Source organism: Polypterus senegalus, chromosome 2 (genome assembly GCF_016835505.1).
Source record: "Polypterus senegalus isolate Bchr_013 chromosome 2, ASM1683550v1, whole genome shotgun sequence".
Taxonomy (NCBI): Eukaryota; Metazoa; Chordata; class Cladistia; order Polypteriformes; family Polypteridae; genus Polypterus; species Polypterus senegalus.
In genome coordinates, this window is record NC_053155.1 from 16,956,004 (window position 1) to 16,981,685 (window position 25,682).

Consider the following 25,682-nt stretch of genomic DNA (forward strand, 5'->3'; position numbering starts at 1 on the left):
ATAATTCCACTTAAAAAGACTTCTTTAACAGTGGAAACGTGTGCTTTGATTATAAATCACTTTACTCCAAAAAAGTGAATTTGCAACAGTTTTTTTTTTAAACATCTTGAAAGTTTACTACTGGCTACAACATTGAGCTTTGAATAAAATACAAAAGTGGCAGTTCAAGTCCCATAAGTGCTGCACTGTATGATCCTGAGGGAGTCACCTCATATGCCACGGGTTTAAATAAACAAACAAAAAGACAATTATACAATTATGATTTTCCCGTTATTGTAAATAAATGTGTTAAATACATAGGTACGACATAAAACGTAACGTTGTTTTGCACTACCGCAAACCAAATTCAGGTTTGATGAAGTTGACTTTTGATAACAGAAAAAATAAATTTCTTTCCCATAAATTCAAGTTGTACCTTAATAAAATGAAAATGATTTGTATTTAATGGAGTAATTTAACTTAAGATAAGTTCTATATGAAAAACACAGCATGGTATCAAAGCACACATAAAGAATTACTTATGTACACATACACACACACACACACACATATATATATATATATTTGAAATCTCATTATATTAAAACTACACAAACATTTTATCACCTGTGTCAGAAAGGTTGTGAAATTACCAACTAAATTGCTTATCACCAGGATGGTAACTCCTACACCATCGAACTTGACAGATGACATAGTATACCAAGTGCATTATTGTTTTGCAAGATAAATTCCTACATAAGAACATGAGAAATTTGTCACTCATTTGTTTAGCTAATAGCTAAACTATCCCAATGTCTCATCCAGGTTCTTCTTAAATGTTCTCATGGTTTTTCACAAATCTTTGCATAAAGAAGTGCTTCCTGGTTTCAGTCTTGAATGTACTTTCCCTTAATTTCCAAGACTTAATTTTATGACTTCATTCTTCCACTAAAGTCAAACATCATTGAAGCAGATGAGTTATAAATGTTCACCTCATGGTGTACAACAGGTAACATCTTCATATAAAGGGAAAGCAAAATCTTATATTCAAGTGTCATCAAAACTCCACTAGAACTGCCACATATTTTTTCAATAGTATAAACACCAAGCCCTTACAAAAATTAAATACATGTAAAATATAATTTTAAGAATGTATTACCTAAGTTAATATATTTTGAAATGTCTTAAAATATATTAAATATAGTCAATCCCAACATTTGTGCATTTAACTGTTACAACTTCAAATATCCGTGCAAGTTTTTTCTTTGGTAACTTCTTTTTTCCTTTGTTGCTAGCAGCCTTGCATATTCGTAGGGTTCTTGGCTCTGCACAGTAGAAAAAAAAATGAAAGATGTAATGCGTGCAAGTTTGAGGATCAGGTAGTATCCTTCAAGATGCTTCACCGGTATTGTTCACCCTACACTTATAGAGCAAAGGCCTCGCCATGCATTATGCCCATGAAGTGTAGTGCAAATCCTTCTGACACTAAGCCCAAGTCAAGAACATTAGTGATTTGGCTTAGTGAGAAAATTAAAATTGTTCAATAAACTTCATACTGAAATGTCGGCTGTGATTTGATGTCATTGAACTGATCAGCTAGATAGAGATTTCAAGGCTGCTGGTCCCAAGGTTAACTATGAACTCACCTCTGGTATCATTAAAGATCTCAAGCAGCACATAAAGCAGATGCCGCTGGCGGATTATGTCACACCAGTGTGTCCTTCACACTCTCCAATGCCAAGAAGGCCAGAGTATTGGAAGTGAAATTGAGACACATTTGCAAAACAAAGATGTTGATGAAGAGGTGCGAGGCAATTTAAGGTGGCCCAGCATTACAATTTTTTTGTAGGCTTCAGGGATTCTAGTATTAATCATGTGTGAAATGTTAGATATGTCATTTTAAACTGTGGAACAAAAAGGTAAATCAATGAAAAATGTCTTTGTCATTATAGAGGGCACTTAATTTGCTATGGAAAATTGTCTTAAGTAAAATATTTTTATCACTCGTTTTTTAATTCCATGGAACACTGGATCAAATATACAATAAAGTCTTAAAACGTATCCATTATGTCCATTTTGAAATGGGAAAGATTTTAATTTCAGAAAAGAAGCCTTCTGTATTTTGTAGGTATGTTTAAGTACAAATGAAAACTGTAAATGTCACATTTTATTACAGATTCTTTTCTCTGATTTAATTACATGTTCTGGCTCACTTGTCTTTTCACAGCAACCACAATTGTTGAAATTTCCATTTACAAACTCAAATCATTTACTTTGACTTTTATTTCATTGCAGACAGTATGAACCCAAGATATTTCATGTTTCGTCTGGTCAACTTCATTTCATTTTTTAATATACAGTAATCCCTCCTCGATCGCGGGGGCTGCGTTCCAGAACCCCCCGCGATAGACGAAAATCCGCAAAGTAGAAACCATATGTTTGTGTAGTTATTTTTATATATTTTAAGCTCTTATAAACTCTCCCACACTGTTAACATTATTAGAGCCCTCTAGACATGAAATAACACTCTTTAGTCAAAAGTTTAAACTGTCCTCCATGACAAGACAGAGATGACAGTTCTTTCTCACAATTAAAAGAATGCAAATAGATCTTCTTTTCTTCAGGAGCAGAGGATTTCAGAGGGAGAGAGAGAGAGAGCGCTCGCAAAGAAAAGCAAACAATCAAAAAATCAATACTTGTGCTTTTAAGTTTGCGCGCATTTTCAGAGGAGCGTTAGTATCTTCTAAGCAAACAGCCTCTGTGCAAACAGCCCCTCTGCTCACATCTCCTCCGTCAGGCGCAGAGAACGTCAGAGAGAGAGAGCGAGATTAAAGCAACAATCAAAAAATCAATACGTGTGCTTTTGTGCTTTTAAATATGCCGAGCACCGCAATAAAGCGTCAGTATCTTTTAAGCAAACAGCCCCTCTGCTCACAGCCCCTCCGTCAGGCGCAGAGAATGTCAGAGAGGGTGAGAGAGAGGCAGAGACAAGCAAGCAAACAAGCTCCGCGTGGGATGCATATCTTATAGCATTGAGAAGTTTTAGTTAATATGTAATACATGCTCTGATTGGGTAGCTTCTAAGCCATCCGCCAATAGCGTCCCTTGTATAAAATCAACAGGGCAAACAAACCGAGGAAGCGTGTAGCATAAATTAAAAGACCCACTGTCTGCAGAAATCCGCGAACCAGCGAAAAATCTGTGATATATATTTAGATGTGCTTACATTTAAAATCCGCGATAGAGTGAAACCGCGAAAGTCAAAGCGCGATATAGCGAGGGATTACTGTACATCCATTCCTGCGATTCAGTCCTGCAACATTCCAAAAAAAGTTGGGACGGGGAAAATTAGGTCCAGTAATGAGGTAAAATAATGAAAAAAATATGAGATTTCAAACAGGTGATGTCAACAGCTGATTGTAATCTTGATTTGGTACAAAAGCGGTATCCAAGGAAGGCTGAGCCTTTGAGGAACAAAATGGGGCAGAAGATCTCTGTTTGTCAACAAATGCATGAGAAAATTATTGAACTGCTTAAAAACAATGTTCCTCAAAGAACGATTGGAAGGGATTTACATATTTATCCCTCTACAGTGCAATATCAGTAAAACAGCCAAAGAATCTGGAGGAATTTCAGTGCGTAAAGGGCAAGGGTGCAAGCCTAAGCTGAACACCCATGATCTCCGAATCCCCCAGACTGCACTGCATCAAGGACCGTCACTCATAAATAGCTGATATAAACACATGGGCAAGGAATCACTTTTGAAAACCTTTGTCACCCACAACAACACACACAAATGCCACTGTACAAAAATATGCACAGTGATAACCAGCCACAGAGGATGCACAAACCAGTGTGTTTCTTGGTGCCCGTCCCAAGTCCGGATAAATGGGGAGGGTTATGTCAGAAAGGGCATCCGGTGTAAAATTTTGCCAAATCCATATGCGGACAGATGATCTGCTGTGGCAACCCCTAACGGGAGCAGTCGAAAGAATAAGAAGAATAAGATAACCATGTCCAGGAGTGGAATTGACATTTCTAGGCACTGAGGAATCTGGGATGGACCATCACAGACTGCAAACATGTATTGTGGTCAGACGAAAGAGCATTCCAGATGTTTTTTGGAAGAAAAAGATGCTGTGTACTCCGGACCAAAGTCAAAAAGGACCATCCAGTCTGCTACCAGAAACAAATCTGAAAGCCAGGGTCTGTCACGGTATGGGGTTGTGTCAGGGCCCTTGGCAAAGGTCATTTATACTTTTGTGTTGGTAACATTAATGCAGAATAGTAAACTGAGAGTTTAGAGCAGTATTTGCTGCCTTTAAGACAACATCTTTTCAGGGAACGTCCATACATTTTTCAACAAGACAATGCAAAACCACATTTTATACACATTCCAAAGGCATGGCTGTGGAAGAAGAGGGTATTTGTACTGTACTGGGCTTCCTGCAGTCCTCACCTGTCTCCAATAAAGAATGTGTGGAGAATTTTGAAACGAAAAATGCAACGACGATCCTGTACTATGACACACCATGTTTGCAAGGAAGAATGAGACAAAAAAACAACTAAAAAGCTTCATTGCTTGGTATGCTCAGCGTCAAAATGTCTTTTAAGTGCTCTGAGAAGGAATGGTGACATTACAAAGTGGAGAATGTTTTTCATACCATCCCAATTTTTTTCTCATTTGGGGTTATAAATAAGGAATTAAAATAACACAAAACCAAGTATGTGTCTGAAGTCGTTTAGCAATACATTACCCTTCTATTAAAATGAATTCTATCTTGGGATGAAAAAAAAAGTGTTCCACATTGCCTGTCTCTGTAACCTGCTGCACCTCCATTGTGAGTTACTGGACTACAAATAAGTGTGTAGCAGGGTCTAAAATTATATTATCTATAGCGTTTATAAAAAAGATTCATCCCCCTTGCAAGTTTTCATGTTTATTTATTATGCATCATTGAATTACAGTCAATTTAATTTGGATTTTTGATGTGGATCACCAGAAAAAGACTCTTTAGTGTAAAAGTGAAAACACATCACTGAAAACTAGTCAAAATTAATTACATATGTAACACACAACAAAATTGATCACATAACTATTCATCCTCTTTAATATGACACTACAAAATCATCACTGGTGCAGCAAATCGGCTTAAGAGGGGTTCACCGACAAAACCACGACCGACAAATGAGTGGCGACAAACCTGCTAACTGGTTTTCGACAAATGCGCTGCCGACAAAATCGCGAGAGAGGCCAAGAGAGTGGGATGCCCTTGCTACAATTCTTCCTACATATGCAGGGCGTGATCTTAAGGACTATCTGCGTGCCGTGCTGATGGCATGCCGCGTCTCATAATATTAACTTCTAAAATAAACATTATTATATATGCTTTAAACTAGTAATTCATATTTAATTAAACTTTTCCGATGTTGTCGGGGCTATTTTATCGGCGCGCAAATGTCGGGTCACACTTAAGAGGTCACAGTTCAGTGGAGATCACCTGCCTGTAGTCAAGGGATTTCAATTGACTATCGTCTAAATGCACCTTCTTCTGGAGGGTCCACCTGGTGGTGAGTCAGTATGGTGGCCTAAGCTACTTAATGTTCTCAAAGTTAAAATAGGTTTCCCAGTTCTCAAAATTGTCGTGCTGTTAGTTGTCCATTATTGGATCAATGGATTTTGTGACATTTTATTTTTGAAATTCATATTAACTTTTGTACAGCGCATGTAGAATACTCTGCAAATGGTATTTTAATATCAATTCACCAAAAACTTAGTATGCTGTGACGAACATTTAACCATGTCTACCCAACTACAGCCAAACCTATAGTATCTTTTTTTAGAATAATAATGTAGTTAATTCCCCAAGCAAATTGATCCTCTTAATTAGAAAGAACCTTACCAGTTCTTTTGGGATGGCTTGGAAAGCCAATAAAATGCAAGGATCAGCCTTAAAGCCAGTCTTAAAAGTTGGGGATTCTAATAAAGGAAAGGCGGTGACAGAGCTGACTCAGGTATGTGTTACTACATAGTATGTCTGGAATTATCTCATTTATTGAATACTTTTACTAAATGTATAGTTTCTGAAAGTCATTTTTGCTTATTTCACAAGCTGATTATTATATTTTTATTATAATGTAATGTAAACAATACGCTCCTTGGAAATATTTTTGTTTTAAACGTTTAACTGATCATAAAAATACATTTTAACAGTACTTTAAACAGGAAGGGAATCAATAAATTCTCAGAATCAATCAATAGCACAGGAGCAGGGTGTATTTATCAAATGTGCTAACAGTATCTCATGCCTAGAATCTGGTTAATTACTCCACCGAGTGGCATCATGCTGAGTTCATCGGGTGCAGATTTTTGCCGTTTATTCTATAATCATGCAGGTGGCTTTGTAGGATTTTTTTCCTCCATGCTACCAGGGAAGATTTTAAACACACAATGATGATTGTGTTTTTTGACACCGATGGACTTGTTGATAAAGTGTTTTGTCACTCTGTGAACAGATTGTTAATCAGTAACATTACACTGAACTGCTGAGGGAAAATATCAGGAAAAAATAACATCCGTAGCAGTGGCTCACCTGCACACAACCACTTTGTCAGTCAAAACAGATTCTTGACCAAAAACAACGTACTGTTGCATCGCACCCCCCCGTATTTGTCAGATCTTGCTCTCTGTGACTACTGTTTATTCCTAAAACTTAAATGAATGGACCATGTGAAGAATATTTGTTGTCATGGAAGTAATTTGGGAAAAAAATGTTAAAAGGCTCTGGACATGGTAAAACAAGATGAGTAAAGGAAATGGTAACAGGAATGGGAAAAGCACTGGGGTGAGTTTATTGCATCTCAAGGAAAGTATTTTAAAGGTAAATAAAAGGGAATTGCTGTAAGTTTTACAATAAAGGCTTTTTTAAACAATTCTGAAGATTTCGAGTCACCCCCTCCCCTCTAGTACTATAGTTTAGTTTAAAAAGATATCACTATTAAAGAATTAATTGAGATTGAGATTATACTTATTACAATCAAGTTTCATATTTCTGCATTCTGGAATATGTGTTCTTATTACCACTACGAAAAAACTCTCTTGCTTTCCAGATATTGTAATAGTGTTTCACTAAGAACAGGCTTGTTTATCATTATTTATTATTAAAATTAGTAACAAAATCCAAAGTTGAAACAAGGAGACATTTATTGTCTCTTTAGATCTTCTATTGTGACCCAATTTTGACATCTAACATAATTTGTTTAGCAGCAAAACCGCTAGATTTCTGCCACTTTATTAAGGATTTATTTGTTTTACTAGCTCATGATAGGTCATCACCTTTGATGCTCCCACTCCAAACCATTGACATCTTGATCTGTAAGCCATCAAGAATAATTGGTTAAACCAGCAGAGGAGCCTTAGCAGGATCCTTAAAAAAAACATATAGTGAAAAAAACTAGTAACTGCCAAATCACTATGATTACCATAATTACAACAAAACATATTTCTATAAGTTCATACAAAGATTGCCTCACATACAGTAAAAGAAAAAATACTATTAGAAAAAAGAAATAATAGCATCAAAATCCCTAATAAACAAAGGGGAAAATATGCCTTTACAAAAATAAAATATATGTAAAATATATTTTTAAAATATTTTACTACTTCTCTTAATGCATTTGAAAATGTTATAAAGTACTTTATGGATGAATATATTATCTTACAGCATGCTGTTTTGTAAACTATGTAAATAACTTATGGTTTTGCAGATTATTCTGAAAATATTAAAATGTATTTCTTCCCAAATACTAGGAATAATATGCTGTAAGATATAATTTAGAAAACAATTACAATATATTTTAATAAGTACAATATTTTTCTAAAACTGATGTAAACTGTGTCACAGCACAAATTCTAAATACAATTCTAAATTAACCAAATATAAATAAGTAGTAATGCTGTACGTTGGACCCAGCCAGAGCTGCCAACTTGAACTACTCTTAGTGAGTTACTGCAAGTTTAAAATAAATTAGAATCAATGGGAAGACTGTGTTTAGGATTTTCCAGATTAAATAAGAAGACATGAATGATCTGCCATGGGTCTGGTAACATAGTATGTTGCTTTAAAATATATAGTATTTGAATATCAACAAAATGTTAGCATAAATATATTTTTATTATATTTCAGATATGATCTTAAAATATATTTATTTTAATTACACATTTTCTATTATATAGAAAGGCAAGTCAACATATCATTTGTGTATACTGAAATATATTTAATTCCCATAAGGATTACGTTAATTGAATTCAGATATCGGTTCTGTAAAGGGTTGAACTGGAAAATGTTGGGTTTTGATATGAAAATAAATCATATGGTCAGGGAAGAAAGAAAAATAAATCTGTAAAGGTTTCCAGAGCAAATGACTGCCCAGCCCCACCTGGAAATTGTACAGTCATTTCTACATATGATGAAATGCGCTGGAGATTCAGTTCTGCAGGTCTCATTACAGAATCTTCTTTATCCTTTATAGCATCAAAGGGTGACTGCAGCATATTTTAAAATAAATTCATGTTGGTGGTGATATTTTTAAAAATGTATTTTACATATATTTCATTTTTATAATGGCTTCCGGTTATTTTATGCTTTACTCAAGGTACACTGAATAAGCCAACATTTGAATATCTGAGATGTAATGATGCTAACGTTAGTGAAATATGTTCATTTTGTTTTCTTGGTGAAAACTCTTATGGTATATCAGAGCAGATTTTCAATGCCCATGCCTTCTGTCTTCTTGGCTAAGTAAGATTACTGAAACGATTACTGAAAAAACATAAATGTTTTTCATATAAAGGCCATCACAAAACATGTGTGCTGTTTCGTTGAAGGACAGGCGCGTGGCAGATTCACAGGCAGGATGATGCCCAAACTCTTGCTGCATCCAAAAGGTGGCATGTTTCGCCTTTACACCTGGTGCAACTGCATTGTTCTTATGTGTGAGTGGACGTTTCATGCGGGGAGGGCTTCTGTTCTCTTTCTCTGATGCAGAACCCTCATCCTCATCTGAGTTCCCCTCTGTTATAGCACGTCTTTATTTGAAAACAGCAGTGTCAGATCGGAGGGAGTATGAACGTGACTGAGAGAAAAACACGGAATAAAAAAAAAAACACTAACCTTTACAAGTACCATAAATTTACACCAGTTGTTACAGACTCAAATCAAATGTATGTTTTTATTCTATAATAATAACAAATAAGAGCAACTCACTACTCAAAATGTTAATTCAAGGAAGTACCCTGAAGTGAACCGGCAACCTCTTGATTATGAGTCAGCAGTTCTTACTGCTGCAACACTCACACGGTCGTGTCAGTGTTGTACGCTAACCTGATTTCTTTTTCTTCGGTTATATTTCTTGAATAAAGGCACACTTGTTTTGTTATACGTGTTCCTTTTGTGAAAGTGTTTATTCAATATTTGGCCTTCAGACTTGGCTCATTTTAATGAAAAAAGCTTCTGTTTTAGGTATGTGTTAAACATTTTTTGCCTCACATTTCCTCTCATCCTACATTTACACAGATCATTGTAGACACGGCACACACATGAAATGCATGTGTTCCAAATAACGATATATTATTTACCCTTTACAGTTCCAGGCACCTCACACCCAGATAAACAGACTTGAGTTGGGAGAACTTTTTGCCCGAGTTGAGCATTGGCGGTGGGGGAAATGGGATAGCAGGCTGCTTGTGCTGATCGACACATTTACAAAACAAAAGATTCTAATGGAGATGTGTAAAGGAGTTTAAGGTGGCCTGGGATTAAGTTTTTTGTAGGCTTTACAGATTCTAGTGTTAGGTGTAATTGCTAAGTAGAGCTCAATATTATTATCTTGCTATTTGAATAAAATGTAATATTTCCTGACTACATATTTTGTTAAAGATAAATGTTTGGTCAATTTCAGGGTTGTATCTCAAGAACTTGCAAAATATTTGATCAAAATCTGGGTGAGAAAAGTATGTCTTTTTTCCTTGCTGGTGATGAACAGGTTAACAGATGAGATTGGACTATGATGTTTAAAGATGACATTGTGATCTGTAGTGATAGTAGGGAGCAGGTTGAGGAGACACTGGAGAGGTGCAGATATGCTCTGGAAAGGAGACAAATGAAGGTCAGTAGGAACAAGACAGAATACATGTGTGTAAAAGAGAGGGAGGTCAGTGGAATGGGGAGGATTCAGGGAGTAGAGTTGGTCAAGGTGGATGAGTTTAAATACTTGGGATCAACAGTACAGAATGATGGGGATTGTGGAAGAGAGGTGAAAAAGAGAGTGCAGGCAGGGTGGAGAAGAGTGTCAGGAGTGATTTGTGACAGATGGGTATCAGCAAGAGTGAAAGGGAAGGTCTACAGGACAGTAGTGAGACCAGCTATGTTAAATGGGTTGGAGATGGTGGCACTGACCAGAAAGCAGGAGACAGAGCTGGAGGTAGCAGAGTTAAAGATTTGCACTGGGTGTGACGAGGATGGACGGGATTAGAAATGAGGACATTAGAGCGTCAGCTCAAGTTGGACAGTTGGGAGACAAAGTCAGAGAGGAGAGATTGCATTGGTTTGGACATGTGCAGAGGAGAGATGCTGGGTATATTGGGAGAAGGATGCTAAGGATAGAGCTGCCAGGCAAGAGGAAAAGAGGAAGGCCTAAGAGAAGTTTATGGAAGTACTGAGAGAGCACATGCTGGTGATGGTGATGACAGAACAAGATGACGAGGAAAGAAAGATATGGAAGAAGATGATCCGCTGTGGAATCCCCTAACGGGAGCTGCCGATAGAAAAAGAAGAAAAATACAAATGAAGGCATATTTATAACTACAGTCATCAAGCTACTACACATAAATTTGATCAACCTTGCTTACACCTGTTACATGACTTTATAGTTCTATGCTTATAATGCTCAGACTGATTTTACTTATAAACACAATAAACTTGTTATAATGAATAAAAATGAAATGGAATGCATTTGAGTGTATTTAATTACAATTTTTTTTACTCCAATTTAAGCACACCAAGAAATGAACAACTTGACAGACTCCATCACAGATTTCATCCTCATTGGTTTTCCTGGACTTCAAGACTACAAGAACATTCTGTTTGGCTTCTTTTTGGCTCTGTTTTTGGTCACCTGCACTGGAAACCTTTGCATCCTCGGTTTGGTAATACTCGATCAGCGGCTTCACACACCAATGTATTTTTTTCTATGGAATTTATCTCTGTTGGATGTTCTTATGGTTACAGCAATTACACCAAAAATGCTGGCTGTGTTTTTAGAACATAAAACGATTTCCTTTGCTGCCTGCTTTGTGCAAATGTATATGACAATCTCCTTTGGGTCAACAGAGATTTTACTTGTGGCAGCAATGGCCTATGATCGCTATGTTGCAGTTGTTAAGCCTCTACATTACAATATAATTATTAATCTCAAAACCTGCATAGGAATTGCAGCTACCGTCTGGATACTTGGATTCCTAATCCCATTAATACCAGTCACCTTGGCCTCTTATTTGCCATTTTGTGGTTCAAATCAAATCATGCACTGTTTCTGTGACTATCCAGCTGTGATCTCTTTAGCCTGTACTGATGTTTCAAGCCATGCCATTGGTTCCCTATGTCTCGCTCTAATTGTTGTCTATGTACCTTTTATATTTGTGTTGTGGACATATCTAAAAATTATAACTTCTGTAATTAAACTTAAAACACAAGGAAGCCACAAGAAAGCCTTCTCGATGTGCTTTTCTCATGTAATTGTGGTGCTGCTCTACTACATTTCCACTGCCATTGTTTATATTGGATTGAGAATAGACAGCATCTCTTATGATGGACGAATTTTGATTGGAGGACTTAATTATTTTTTTACTCCCATGGTTAATCCGATGGTTTACAGCTTGAGAAATGAAAAGATAAAGGCAGCGGCACAGAAGTATTTCAGGATTTATGTTCTCCTTCCAGAAAAAACACACCCTTCAGTCCGGAGTTTATGATAAAGTCCTCTTGAAATGACTGCTTTTTAAGAGTGGAAGGTTGTGCTGTGATATTTTTATTTCAAACATCTTGAAAGTTTATTACTGGCTACAGCATTGAGCTGTGCATAAAATACAAAAGTGGCAGTTCAAGTCCCATATCTGCTACACCTTATGATCCTGAGGGAGTCACTTCACAATCCACGGGATAAGAAATCTAAAGAAGAAAACAATTACGATTTTTCTATTGCTGTTGTAATAAGATGTTTTGCACTGCTGTAAACCATAAATTCGAATTTGAAGAAATTGATTTTTGCTAAAAGAAAAAATACATTTCTTTCCCAGAAATTCAAGTTGTACATTAACAAAATGCAAATGGTTTGTATATAATGTAGTAATTTAATTTAAGACAAATTCTATATGAAAAGCACAGCATGGTATTAAAGCATGCATGTTAAGAAATAGTTATGTGCTGTGACGATGCGGGTTTGCTGCATGCTCCTCTCCTGTTGGGGAGCCCTTGAACCTGTCACCGTCGGTAATGCTATCGATGAGCTAGGCAGTGAGGCAACAGCATAGCAAGGGGATGGTGAAAAAGTGCAAAGTGCTTTTATTAAAACAATCAACAAAAACAAAGTGTTCAAAATAAAGTGCAGTGTCCAAAGTTCAAATAAATAAATAATCCATAAAAACAGATGTGACACGTAGAGGTTAAAAACTTTTAGAAAAAACAAATCTTCTTAAAAACGAGGTTAAAATAATGTAGGAAGCATTCTTTAAAAAAAAAAACAACCACAAGCCTGGTGCCTTTTGACCTGGCGGCTCCCCTGCTTCTACCGTCTGGGCTTCTCAACAGGTGAGTCGCCCTACATGCAGCTGGCCTTCTCTTCACTCGGCTGTTGGTGGTTCACCTCTCGATCCCTGGCTCCGGTAGGCACCAACAAACAGCAACTTGGGACTCCTCTACTGGCATGGCCAAAAATGCCACCCTGCCCACTCCTGTAAGTAAAGGAACAAGACGGATTGCCCAATCTGCTCTTGGCCAGTCAGACACAGTAGCCACCCTTTCGAAGGTTGAAAGGTAATGTTCTATGTCTTCAGGCTCCTAGAAGGGCATGGGTATTCCCATGTTCTTGCTGTGGCTTCTCTACTTCTTTGTACGGATTCATCTGGGTTGGAGGACTGCAACTTTTGCACCAAATTCACCTGTCCCTGTAGATGGTTGAACTGGTGCTGCAGACCTTTGAATCGCTGTTCCAACCGTTCTTTGTCTTCCTGCACAGCGATGAATTGTCGCAAAAGCGCCTCTACTGCATGGATATTCCAAGTGACTTGGACTTTTTCCCCTGCCTGTGCTGCTCTGGAGGCCATTCCTGTATCCATTCTGCCAAAAACTGTCTTAGTCCGTACTCCAAAATCAAAAATACTTTCTCACTTTTATCACACCTGATCGGATCCCACCGCTGCCACCAAATGTGATGATGTTACTTGCATTTGTCTTTTTCAGGGGAAAGGCTTCTGGGAACCAGGTTGCGTAGTTGCACATATTTTTTCAGTACTATGAAGACCGATCCTTTACAAAAAAAAATACTTGTAAAATATATTTTTAAAAATATATTACCTATGTTAATACAGTTTAAAATGTTTTAAAATATATTAAATATAGTTAATCCTTAACATTTGTGCATTTAACTTTTGCAACTTCCAAGTATTCATTCAAGTTTTTTTTCACATATTCGTGGAGTTAATGGCTCTACACAGTAGAGAAAAAAAATGAAGGACACGATGAAGTATCCTACCAGATCCTTCACCGGTATTGTTCACCCTACTACTATGGAGCAAAGAGCTCCTCATGCATCATTGCATATTTTCATTGTTTTGCTTAAAATATAAAGTTTTGTGTTATAATTATGCCCACAAAGTGTAGTGCAAGTCCTTCAAGCACTAAGCCCAAATCTGCAACATTAGTGATTTGGCCTCTGGTATCTCTAAAGTTCTTAAGCAGCACATGAAGCAGATGTCGTAGAAGAATTATGTCAAGCCAGTGTGTCCTTCAAGCTCTCCAATGCCAACCATAAAGGGCAGAGTATTGGATGTGATGTTGACACCTTGTCAGTCTTGGTGCCTTCTGACAAAGTTTACTTTTTTTTTTTTTCTTAATTAAGATGTTAGCACAAAAGCTAACATAATTTTTTTTTTCCTGATTGTATTTTGTTTGCTACATTTAATGAGTTATTTCATTGGTTACTATCCATCCATCATCCAACCTGCTATATCCTAACACAGGGTCACAGGGGGGTCTGCTGGAGCCAATCCCAGCCAACACAGGGCGCAAGGCAGAAAACAAACCCAGGCAGGGCACACACACACACTAGGGAAAATTTAGGATCACCAATACACCTAACCTGCATGTCTTTGGGAGGAAACCCATGCTGACACGGGGAGAACATGCAAACTCCACACAGGGAAGACCCGGGAAGCGAACCCAGGTCTCTTTAGTGCGAGGCAGCAGCGCTACCACTGCGCCACCGTGCCACCCTCGTTGGTTACTATGTTATGAAAAGTGCATCAAACAGAGTGTTCAATTATAAAGAATTCTATGCTGAGAGGTGTATTTTCACCAATCGCTAGCGAAACATTACAGTTTTTGGTGGTCACAGGAACGCAACCCCCACTGTGAAAGATGAGGAATGACAGTATAAATATATTACAATACATTATAAAATATGCAAATTATTGCCATTTTTTTTTACAGTGCAATATATTAAAAAATATACAAATATATTTCTTAAGGGGTTTTAAAATGCTAGTAATAATACATGGTTAATAGTCCTTAAAATACTATTTAAATATATCTTTAAATTTACTCTAAATGTTAGTTATATAACTTTAAATATATTATACAATATATTATATTTCAAGATAGATATTTGGCTTTTTTATGCATTGCAACCTCCTATTTTTAAAAATATATTAAACTGACATTAAAAATGTCATCCAATTGATATTGAATCATTTCTTATATCTAAATATATTGGAGATCAAGTCACAGTGTGACACAGCACAAAATATCAGCTTATTATTAACTAAGTATGAATAAGTAGGAAGGTTGTAAATTGAAGCTAACATATCCTGGCTGGGTGACTAACTTTAGTGAGTTGCAGGGGGTTAACAGTAGAATCCCTGAAGCCTAAGAAAAATCTCATAATTCCTGCCCACCTTAAATTCCTTCGCACCTCCCCAACAGTGCCTTTTGTTTTGTAAATGTGTCGATCAGCACAAGCAGCAAGCAGCTGGCTGTCCCATCCCCCTCCTGGATGGTGCAAAAAGAAAAAAACTGAATAAAAATCATTCGAATGACATGTTGATGTGAATGTCCATGTGCGAGGAAAAGTAACATCTTTTACAAGTACTATAAATTTACATAGGATGTTAACAGACTCAAATCAAATGTATCTTTTTTATTATATAATAGTAATAACAAAAGCAGCTCACTACTCAAAGCAGGGACAACCCAGGCTTGAACCCACAACTTCTTGATTACAAGACTGCAGTTTTTACCTCTGCACCAAACAAGTTGACACCTTATCTTACATGCCCTAAACCAACTTTCTTTGCTAATATCTCTCTATTATAAAAAAAAAAAAATCCTGGAGAGAAACACAAAGGCATTGACACGTGATCTTCACGCTAAGATCACGGAAGACATTTAAAAGAAACCGCGAGAAGAAAAAGATTGGCCACAGAGCATCTCTCGGGGACCTTAAACATGAGACTTTGTGCCAAGAGACTGACCCAGGACCGTCTCATGATGACGTGGGACATGAGATTCTTGCAAGACACGCCCCACTTTCAATCAATATCAAACAAGCCAAGAGGCAGCAAAACATTCAGTCGTCTAAAGGATTTGAGCACACACAGATCCAGGGCTCTCAGCGCTTATATTGCATATAAGGACAGTACGTTATAAATGAAATGTCGATGACAAAGAGAAGAAGAAAGCAGCGCGGAGAAAAGAGACTCAAAAGCATTGGAGAGAAAAAAGAGCAAAAAAGAAAAAGAATAATCTAGGTGCAAATTCAGAAAATAAGGAAAGTAATTATCAGCCCGAAACAAGTGGAATTGAAATAAAAAGCACGTCAAATCTGGCTCAGAATTAAAGAACAGAGTAAAAGACAAAGTAGAACTTCATAAAGACGTTTGCAAACGTTGACGCTAAACACAGCCAGACCAGGTTAGAGATTATGAAAGCAGTGGAATTCAAAAGGCTCAAAAAAAAAAAGGTTGGTGCGATACACATGTGGTGAAAGTTATAGGATATGAAAGTAGGAAAATTAGAAAGTAAAGATTGCAGTAGCGCAAACAAACAAACTTGCCTCATTTAACTATGCACCAGTCTCACTTTGGTTTTGCACAATAATCACTGCACTATTGCACTTTAACACTTAATTCTACTTTATTCACATAGTTTTACTTATTTATTATGCTCTACTATTATCTTTTAATGACTTGACTATGACTTTTTGTTAATCTAACTGATATTCCTCTAACTTTGCACAGTTTTTGATAAGCGGATTAGGATGCATTTCACTGTGTGTTGTCCTGTATAACTATACATGTGATGAATAAAGAATCTTGAATCTTGAATTTCAAAAACGGGGTTTAACGCAAATGCATTTATTGGTTACTTTGTAAAAAAAAATTATTAACTGCTGATGATGTAGATCATTTTGTCTGTGCTGAAATTACAAACAGAGAAACCTATTCTGATTTTTAGTACAAAGTCATTAAACAAATGTCTGACTGACCTCATTAAAAAGATTCAGCATATTGGGACTCGCAAGATTACAAATATTGTTTTTACAGAAGTTCTGAAATAAAAGTGAAACTAATGAAATGGCAACAATTCAAAGAGAAAAAAATCTTAAAAGTGTGTATTTGGAAAACCAAACACGAGGGTTGGCGAGCGAAGCCCCCTAGTTCTTAATTAAAAGCGCACTAGATTTGTTATCCCTTTTGTGAAAGTGTTTTTTTGATATCTAGACTTCAGTCTTCAAACATTATACATTTCACGTCAACATTTTGTCACTATAATTATTTTTTTCCTCCAGTTGTCTGGAGTTTTTTTCTGTTTTTTCTGGGTCCACCCTAGCCATCAGACTTTACTCCTTTTCTATGTTAACTAATGTTGTCTTATTTTAATTTCTTATTTTGTCTTTTATTTTTCTTTTCTTCAGTATGTAAAGTACTTTGAGCTACTTTTTGTATGAAAATGTGCTATATAAACAAAATGTTGCTGTTGTATAACATGAAAATAGTTTATGTTGTAGTCATGTTTTCATCATTTCTTGCCTCGCATTTCCTGTCATACTACATTTACACAGATTGTTTTAGACATGGAACACACATGAAATGTATGTATTCCAAATAACGATATAGTGTTTACTCTATACAGTTTCAGACACTCCCATATACACAGACTTGACTTCTGAAAATTTTGTGTCCGACTTCAGCTGCCTCTGTGGGAGATGGGATGGCAGGTTGCCTTCTGCCAGTGCTGATTGACACATTTGCAAAACAAAGACGTTGATGAAGAGGTGCGAGGCAATTTAACGTGATGCAGGCTTTAAGGATTCTAGCGTTAATCATGTCTGAATTGTTCGATATGTTGCTTTAAACTGTGGAGCAGAGGAGTAAATCAATGAAAAATGTGTCTTTGTCTCAGACATCATAGAGGGCATTTAATTTCCTATGGAAAATTATCTTAAGTAAAATATTTTTATCATCTTTTTTTTAATTCTATAAAACACTGGATCATCTATACTAGTAAAAGGCAAAGTCCTCACTAACTGACTCACTCACTCATCACTAATTCTCCAACTTCCCATGTAGGTAGAAGGCTGAAATTTGGCAGGCTTATTCCTTACAGCTTACTTACAAAAGTTAAGCAGGTTTCATTTCGAAATTCTACACGTAACGGTCATAACGGTCGACAACATCCGCCATGTTGAACTTTCTTATTTATGGCCCCATCTTCACGAAATTTGGTTGGCAGCTTCCCTGCGCTAACCAAAACCAATGTACGTACTTATTTCAGTGGTATGACGCCACTGTCGGCTGCCATATTGAACTTTCCAATGGTCTTTGTTACTTATGGGCCCATCTTCAAGAAATTTGGTACGCGGGTTCCCAACGCTAACTGAATCCTACTTATGTACATATATACGTCCATAGCCTGCAGCTCGGTCACCGTGTGTCACGGCGTTGGGTCCCCTATCCCAATGCCTCCTACATTGTTAGTTGCCTACCTATATAAGTCCGTCGGTCGCTCCAGTCTCTACATTCCCTTCCTTGCTTCGCCACGGGATTCACGTCTCCCTGTTGATAACTGCAGCCTTTTTAATCACCACGGCTTCTCCTCTGTTTTATTGTTCGTTTATTGCGATTATAGTTATTGTGTAGGTATTTTAGACTTACTTCACATTGTTCAGGTACCCATTTTCTTTATCGTTCCAACCGTACCCCCATTAACATGTCTATCAAGGTGATCACCATAGATCAAAAAACTGTCACTTACCGAGTGGTTTCCATGCCCAGAGATGGCACCTGCCTTTTCCATTCTCTGTGTTACATATTGCACGTCCATATCAGGCTCACTCTTGATATCCAGAGGAACATTGTGTCTTATGTATTGAGTGACTGGGACAGGTTCAAGGTGTGGACTGATGACGGTACAGGAGATAATTATACTACACAGGAGCATTATAAGAGTGAAATGCTTAAGCCCTTCACCTATGGTTCTGCATGTGAGTTGATGGCTGCCTCTGAATTGTTCAATTGTCACTTTCAAGTGTACCGAAATGGCCAAATATTTTACACCTTTCGACAACCGCCAATGCCTCTTAAACATCTTAGATTCATAGGTGACAATTTGAGTAGTGGACACTTTGATGTTTATGAATGTTTAAACTCTCAAAAGCTGGATGTGAAGTTATCGATGAAGCCGGTTGTATACAGAATGTCACTTCAACACAACAAGTCCTGCAAATACTGTCGTAATTGAAACAATCCATGAAACTCAAACCGATTATGACTGCCTCAATCCAAGCTGTGAGATTTGAAACAAGATTACTGTTCACATGGCCGACTGTACGTTGCATGCTCAAGAGTAAGATCAGCGCACAGCTTGGTCATATTACAACCGGAGGGCCGAACTGACAATGTGGTATACAAAGAGATCCTTAAAAAATAATTATTGGTATATTTTCCCTCAGTTTAAAAAGGTTTAATTTTCTTCTTAATAAAAATTTTAAGCCAGTACTTTGCCTCTGCGAGGCGCGGGTGTTTTGCTAGTCATACAATAAAACCTTAAAACATCTATTATGTCCATTTTGAAATGGGAAAGATTTTAACTTCAGATAAAAGCCTTCTGCATTTTACTCATATGTTTATGAGAACAAAAAAAAAAACTGTAAATGACACATTACAGATTCCTTACACTATTTTTTGTCACTTGTCTTTTCACATTAACCACAATTTTTGAAATTTCCATTTAAAAGAGAAAATCAGCAAATATAAAAAATGCAAATAAACAAAATTTTGAAAAGTGCAGTGATTCTTAAATTTACTTTGACTTTTATTTCATTCAGACAGTATGAACCCAAGATATGTCATGTTTTATCTGGTCAACTTCATTCCCGTTTGTTAATTTATATCCATTCCTCCAATTCAGGTCTGCAACACATTCCAAAAAAAGTTGGGACGGGGAAAATTAAGGCCAGTAATGAGGTAAAATAATGAAATAATGATGGGATTTCAAGCAGGTGATGTCAATAGCTAATTGTAATCATGATTTGATTCTAAAGCACTATCCACCAAAGTCTTTGTCAAAAAGTACATGAGAAAAATGTTTGAAATGTTTAAAAACAATATTCCTCAAGGAATGATTGGAAGTTATTTGCATATTTATCCCTCTAAAGTACATCACTAAACGAGTCAAGGAAGGAGGAATTTAAGTGTGTAAAGGGCAAGGGCGCTAGCCTAAGCTGAACACCCATGATCTCCGAATCCCTCAGACTGCACTACATCAAGAACCGTCACTCATCAATAGCTGATATAACCACATGGTCAAGGGATTACTTTGGAAATCCTTTGTCAAGCACAACAATACATTCCACTTCAAATTTTACTGTGCAAAAAAATGTGCACAGTGTTAACCATGTTTAGAAGTGGCATTGACTTCTCTTGGCACGGAGGCATATGGGATAGACCATCACACAATAGAAATGATTATTGTGGTCAAGCAAAACTGTATTCCACATATTTTTTGGAACAGATGGATGCTGTGTGTTCCGGACCAAAGTTGAAATGGACCGTCCAGACTGTTATCAGTAACATATCTGAAAGCCAGGGTCTGCCATTATATGGAGTGCCAGGTCATTTATGTTTCTGTAATGGCAGCATTAATGCAGAAAATTACATTGAGATTTTAGAGCATTATATGCTGCCTTTCAAGATGACCTTTTTTTCCGGGGGCGTCCACGCATCGATTTAAAACCACATTCTGCACATATTCTAAAGGCATGGCTGTGGAAGAAGAGTGTACGGGTACTGGACTGGCCTTCCTGCAGTCCTCACCTGTCCCCAATAGAGAATGTGTGGAGAATTTTGAACTGAAAAGTGTGACAACAATCCCATACTGTGGCACACCTTAAGATGTGTTTGTAGGAAGAATGGGACAAAATAACACCTGAAACACTTCATTGCTTAGTATCCTCAAGGCCAAAATATCTTTTAAGTGTTATGAAAAGGAATGGTGACATTAGAAAGTGGGGAATGCATTTCCATACCATTTTGGGTTGTAAATAAAGAATTAAAATCACACAAAACCGTGTATGTGTCTGAAGTCATTTAGCAATACATTACCTTTCTGTTAAAATGAATCTTGATATGAAAATAAAAAGTGTTCCATGTCACCTGTGTCTGTAGCCTGCTGCACTTCCAAACATGTTCTATGTGAGTTATTGGACTACAGATAAGTGTGCAGCAAGGTGTAAGATTATATTATCTATAGCGTCTATAAAAAGTATTCATCCCCCTTGCAAGTTTTCATGTTTATTTATTATGCATCATTGAATCACAGTCCATTATGACATGGATCACTTAGTGTGAAAGTAAAAGCACATCTCTGCAGACTAGTTTAAATTAATTACATATGTAACACACAACAGAATTGATCACATAACTATTCACCCTCTTTAATGTAACACCACTAAATCATCACTGGTGCAGCCAATCGGTTTAAGAGGTCACAGTTCAATGGAGATCACCTGCCTGTAGTCAAGGGATTTCAATTGACTGTCGTCTAAATGCACCGTCTTCTGGAAGGTCCAACTTGGTGGCCTAAGCTACTAAATGTTCTAAAAGTTAAAATACGTTTCCTAGTCAGTTCTCAAAATTGTCGTGCTGTTTGTTGTCACATATTGAATGAATGGATTTTGTGACATTTTATTTTTAAAATGCATATTAATTTGTGCATGTAGAATACTCTGCAAATGGCATTTTAATATTAATTCACCAAATAGTATGCTGAGATAAACAAATTTAACCATGTCTACAGAACTACAGCCAAACCCATAGTATATCATTTTACAATAATAATGCAGTTAATTCCCCAAGCAAATCAATCCTCTTAATTAGAAAGAACCTTAATAGTTCTTTTGGGATGGCTTGGAAAGCCAATAAAATGCCATTGAGAGTCGCAGCTTGTGTCTTAAAGCATTTGGGTTCCTAATAAAGGAAAGGCAGTGACAGAGCTGACTCAGGTATGTGTTACTACACAGTATGTCTGCTGTTATGTCACTCATTGTATTCTTTTTACTATATGTGGAGTTTCAGAAAGTCTTATTTTTAGTTATTCACAAGCAGTTCATTATTTTTATTGTAATGTAAGTTAAAAAATACACTCCTTGGAAATATTTTTATTTTAAATGTTTAACTGATCATAATAATATATTTTAGCAGTACTTTAAGCAGGAAAGGAATCCAAAAATTCTCAGAATCGATTAATAGCACAGGAGCAGGGTGTATTTATCAAACATTCCACAAAGTATCACATGCCTAGAGTCTGGTTAATTACTCTGCCAAGTGGCATCATGCCAAGTTAATCGGTGGCATATTCCTGCTGTTTATTCTACAATCACGCAGGTGGATTTTCCTCCATGCTACCAGGGAAGACTTTAAACACACAACGATGTGTTTTTTGACACTGATGGACTTGTTGATAAAGTGTTTTGTCATACCGGGAACAGATTGTTAATCAGTAACGTTATACTAAACTGCTGAGGGAAAGAATCAGAATAAAACAACATCCGTTGCAGTAGCTCACCTGCACACAACCAGATGGCCAGTCCAAACCATTTTGTGATCAAAAACCATGTGGCTGTTGCTTCGCATCCCCCCGTATTTGTCAGATCTCGCTCTCCCTGTGACTTCTGTTTGTTCCCAAAATTGAAATGAACGGACTGAAATGAAGAATATTAGTTACCACAAAAGTAATTTGGGAAAAAATGTTAAAGGCTCTGGACATGGCAAAACAAGATGAGTACAGGAAATGGTAACAGGAATGGAAGAAGCGCTGGGGTGAGTGTATTACCTCTGAAGGAAAGTGTTTTAAAGGTAAATAAAAGGGAATTGCTGTTTTACAAGAAAGGTTTTATTAACAATTCTGGAAATTTGTATCCCCACCAGCAGTATTACACTTTAGTTTAAAAACAGATCATTATTAAAGAATTACTTGAGATTATGCTTATTACAATCATGTTTAATATTTCTGCATTCTTTTTCACTGGAAAATGTGTCCTTATTACTTCTACTACATAACTCTCTGCCTTCCAGATATTGTAATATTGTTTGAAAAAGAGCAGATAGACAGCCAGGTATATCATTATTAGTTGATCATACAAGTTGATTTTTTGCATGTTCATAGATGTAAGATTTGTGTGTGTTGACAAAAAAGTCTTTTATGATAAACAACAGGAGCCATTTATTGTCTCTTTAGATCTTCTAGTGTGACCCAATTTGGACATCTAACCTAATTTTTTTAGCAGCAAAACTGCTAGATTTCTGCCACTTTATTAAGGATTTCTTTAGTTTACTAGCTCATGATATGTCATCACCTTTGATGCTCCCACTCCAAAAGCATTATGACATCTTGATCTATAAGCCATCTGGAATAATTGGTTAAACCCGCAGAGACCCATAGCAAGATACTTAAAAAAAAAAAAAACTTTAAAAATCATATAGAGAAAAAAATGAGTAACTGCCAAAACAACAACAAAACATATCTCTATAAGTTTATACAAAGATTGCCTTACAGACAGTAAAAGAAAAAATACTATTAGAAAAAAGAAATAATAGCATTAAAATCCCTGATAAACAACGGGGAATCCTTTACAAAAATGAAATATATGTAAAATATATTTTAATTTTTTTTTTACTACTTCTCTTAATGTATTTGAAAATATTATAAAATACTTTATGGATAAATATCTTACAGTATGCTGTTATGTATTGTAAAATATGTAAATAACTTGAGTTGCATATTGTTTTTTCTAAAAATATAAAAACATATTTCTTCAATTAAATACTAGGAATAATAAGCTGTAAGATATAGAAAACAATTACAGTACTGTATATTTTAGTAGATGAACTGATACAGTATATACTGTGTCACAGCACACATTCTAAACATATTATTAACCAAATACAAATGCTGTACGTTGGACGCTGCCAGAGCTGCCTACTTGACTACTCTGGAAGATTAAAGTAAATTGTTCTCAAGAACATGTGAAATATTTGATCAAAATCTGGGTGAGGGAAGTATTTTTTTTTCCTCGCCAGAATACAACTGAAGGCATATTTACAATTACTTTCATTCAGCTTCTGCACATACTGAAACATTTGATTAACCTTACATCTGTTGCATGACTTTATAGTTCTATGCTTAGTCTCCCAGACTGATTTAACTTATAAACACAGTAAACTTGTTTATAATGAATAAAAATGAATTGGAATGCATTTGGTGTACTTAATTAGATTTTTTTTACTCCAATTTAAGCACACCAAGCAATGAGCAACTTGACTGAATCCATCACAGATTTCATCCTCATTGGATTTCCTGGACTTCAAGACTACAAGAACATTCTGTTTGGCTTCTTTTTGGTTCTGTTTTTGGTCACCTGTACTGGAAACCTTTGCATCCTCGGTTTGGTAATACTCGATCAGCGGCTTCACACACCAATGTATTTTTTTCTATGGAATTTAGCTCTGTTAGATGTTCTTATGGTCACAGCAATTACACCAAAAATGCTGGCTGTGTTTTTAGAACATAATACAATTTCCTTTGCTGCCTGTTTTGTGCAAATGTATATGATCATCTCCTTTGGGGCAACAGAAATTTTACTTGTGGCAGCAATGGCCTATGATCGCTATGTTGCAGTTGTTAAGCCACTACATTATAATGTAATTATAAATCTCAAAACATGTATAGTAATTGCAGCTACCGTTTGGATGCTGGGATTCCTGATGCCTTTAATACCAGTCACCTTGGCCTCTTACTTGCCATTTTGTGGCTCAAATCAAATCATGCACTGTTTCTGCGACTATCCCACGGTGATCTCCTTAGCCTGTACTGATGTTTCAAGCCATGCCATTGGTTCCCTGTGTCTTGTTCTAATCGTTGTTTATGTACCTTTTATATTTGTTTTGTGGACATATTTAAATATTATAACTTCTGTAATTAAACTTAAAACAGAAGAAAGCCACAAGAAAGCCTTCTCGATGTGCTTTTCTCATGTGATTGTTGTGCTGCTCTACTACATTTCCACTGCCATTGATTATATTGTGTTGAGAATTGACAGCATCTCTTATGATGGACGTATTTTGATTGGAGGACTTAATTATTTTTTTACTCCCATGGTTAACCCAATGATTTACAGCTTGAGAAATAAGAAGATCAAGGCAGCTGCACAGAAGTATTTCAGGATTTATGTTCTCCTTCCAGAAAAAACACACCCTTCTGCCCGAAGTTTATGATTAATTCCTCTTAAAATGACAGCTTTAACAGTGGAAGCATGTGCTTTGATTATAATGTACTTTACTCTAAAACACTGTCAGTAACAATTTATATTTCAAACACCTGGAGAATTAATTACTGGCTACAGTACTCAGCATAAAATACAAAAATAGCACTTCTGTGACTATGGGAGGTATTTTCTGCAAAAATGAAAATGAAAATTACAAAATGAAAATGCAATGTCTCTTTTGCAATTTTATTTTCAAAGTCTGCATGCAAGAATTCTGCAAAAAGTAAAATGAAATAACCCCATTTATGCTTTCATTGTCAAAGTGTACATTCAAGAATACTGCAAAAATTTAAATTTAAATGAAATAACCCCATTTGCACTTTCATTTTCAGACTGAACAGCAATGAACCTGCAAAAAGGAAAAGTGAAACGCATTTCCACTCTGCATTTTCATATTCAGGTTCTCAACATGCAAATAGTGCGGGTCAATGGGTGGACGTTGCACCTCGATTTCCCTCAATTCTTTGTCCTTTGTAGCTGTAAAGCCACTTTGATCGATAGAATACTTCTCGTCTTGACTGTGCTGAATTCACGTGATTTTGATCTTC

General features: G+C 36.4%; 2 protein-coding genes across 2 annotated transcripts; both read left to right on the forward strand.

Annotated features, from left to right (window-relative positions):
* Window positions 1-11,044: 11,044 nt before the first annotated feature.
* Window positions 11,045-12,010, forward strand: LOC120524274 (olfactory receptor 6N2-like). The gene has a single exon (XM_039746132.1). It carries the CDS (start codon window positions 11,045-11,047, stop codon window positions 12,008-12,010), a length of 966 nt encoding a protein of 321 aa, XP_039602066.1.
* A 12,108-nt stretch (window positions 12,011-24,118) lies between these two features.
* On the forward strand, window positions 24,119-25,084 carry LOC120524275 (olfactory receptor 6N1-like). The gene has a single exon (XM_039746133.1). The coding sequence runs from the start codon at window positions 24,119-24,121 to the stop codon at window positions 25,082-25,084; it is 966 nt and encodes a 321-aa protein (XP_039602067.1).
* Window positions 25,085-25,682: the final 598 nt, after the last annotated feature.

What these genes read in the sequence shown, in the direction of transcription:
- LOC120524275 (XM_039746133.1), top strand. Translation starts at nt 24,119, where the DNA reads ATGAGCAACTTGACTGAATCCATCACAGATTTCATCCTCATTGGATTT.
- LOC120524274 (XM_039746132.1), top strand. Translation starts at nt 11,045, where the DNA reads ATGAACAACTTGACAGACTCCATCACAGATTTCATCCTCATTGGTTTT.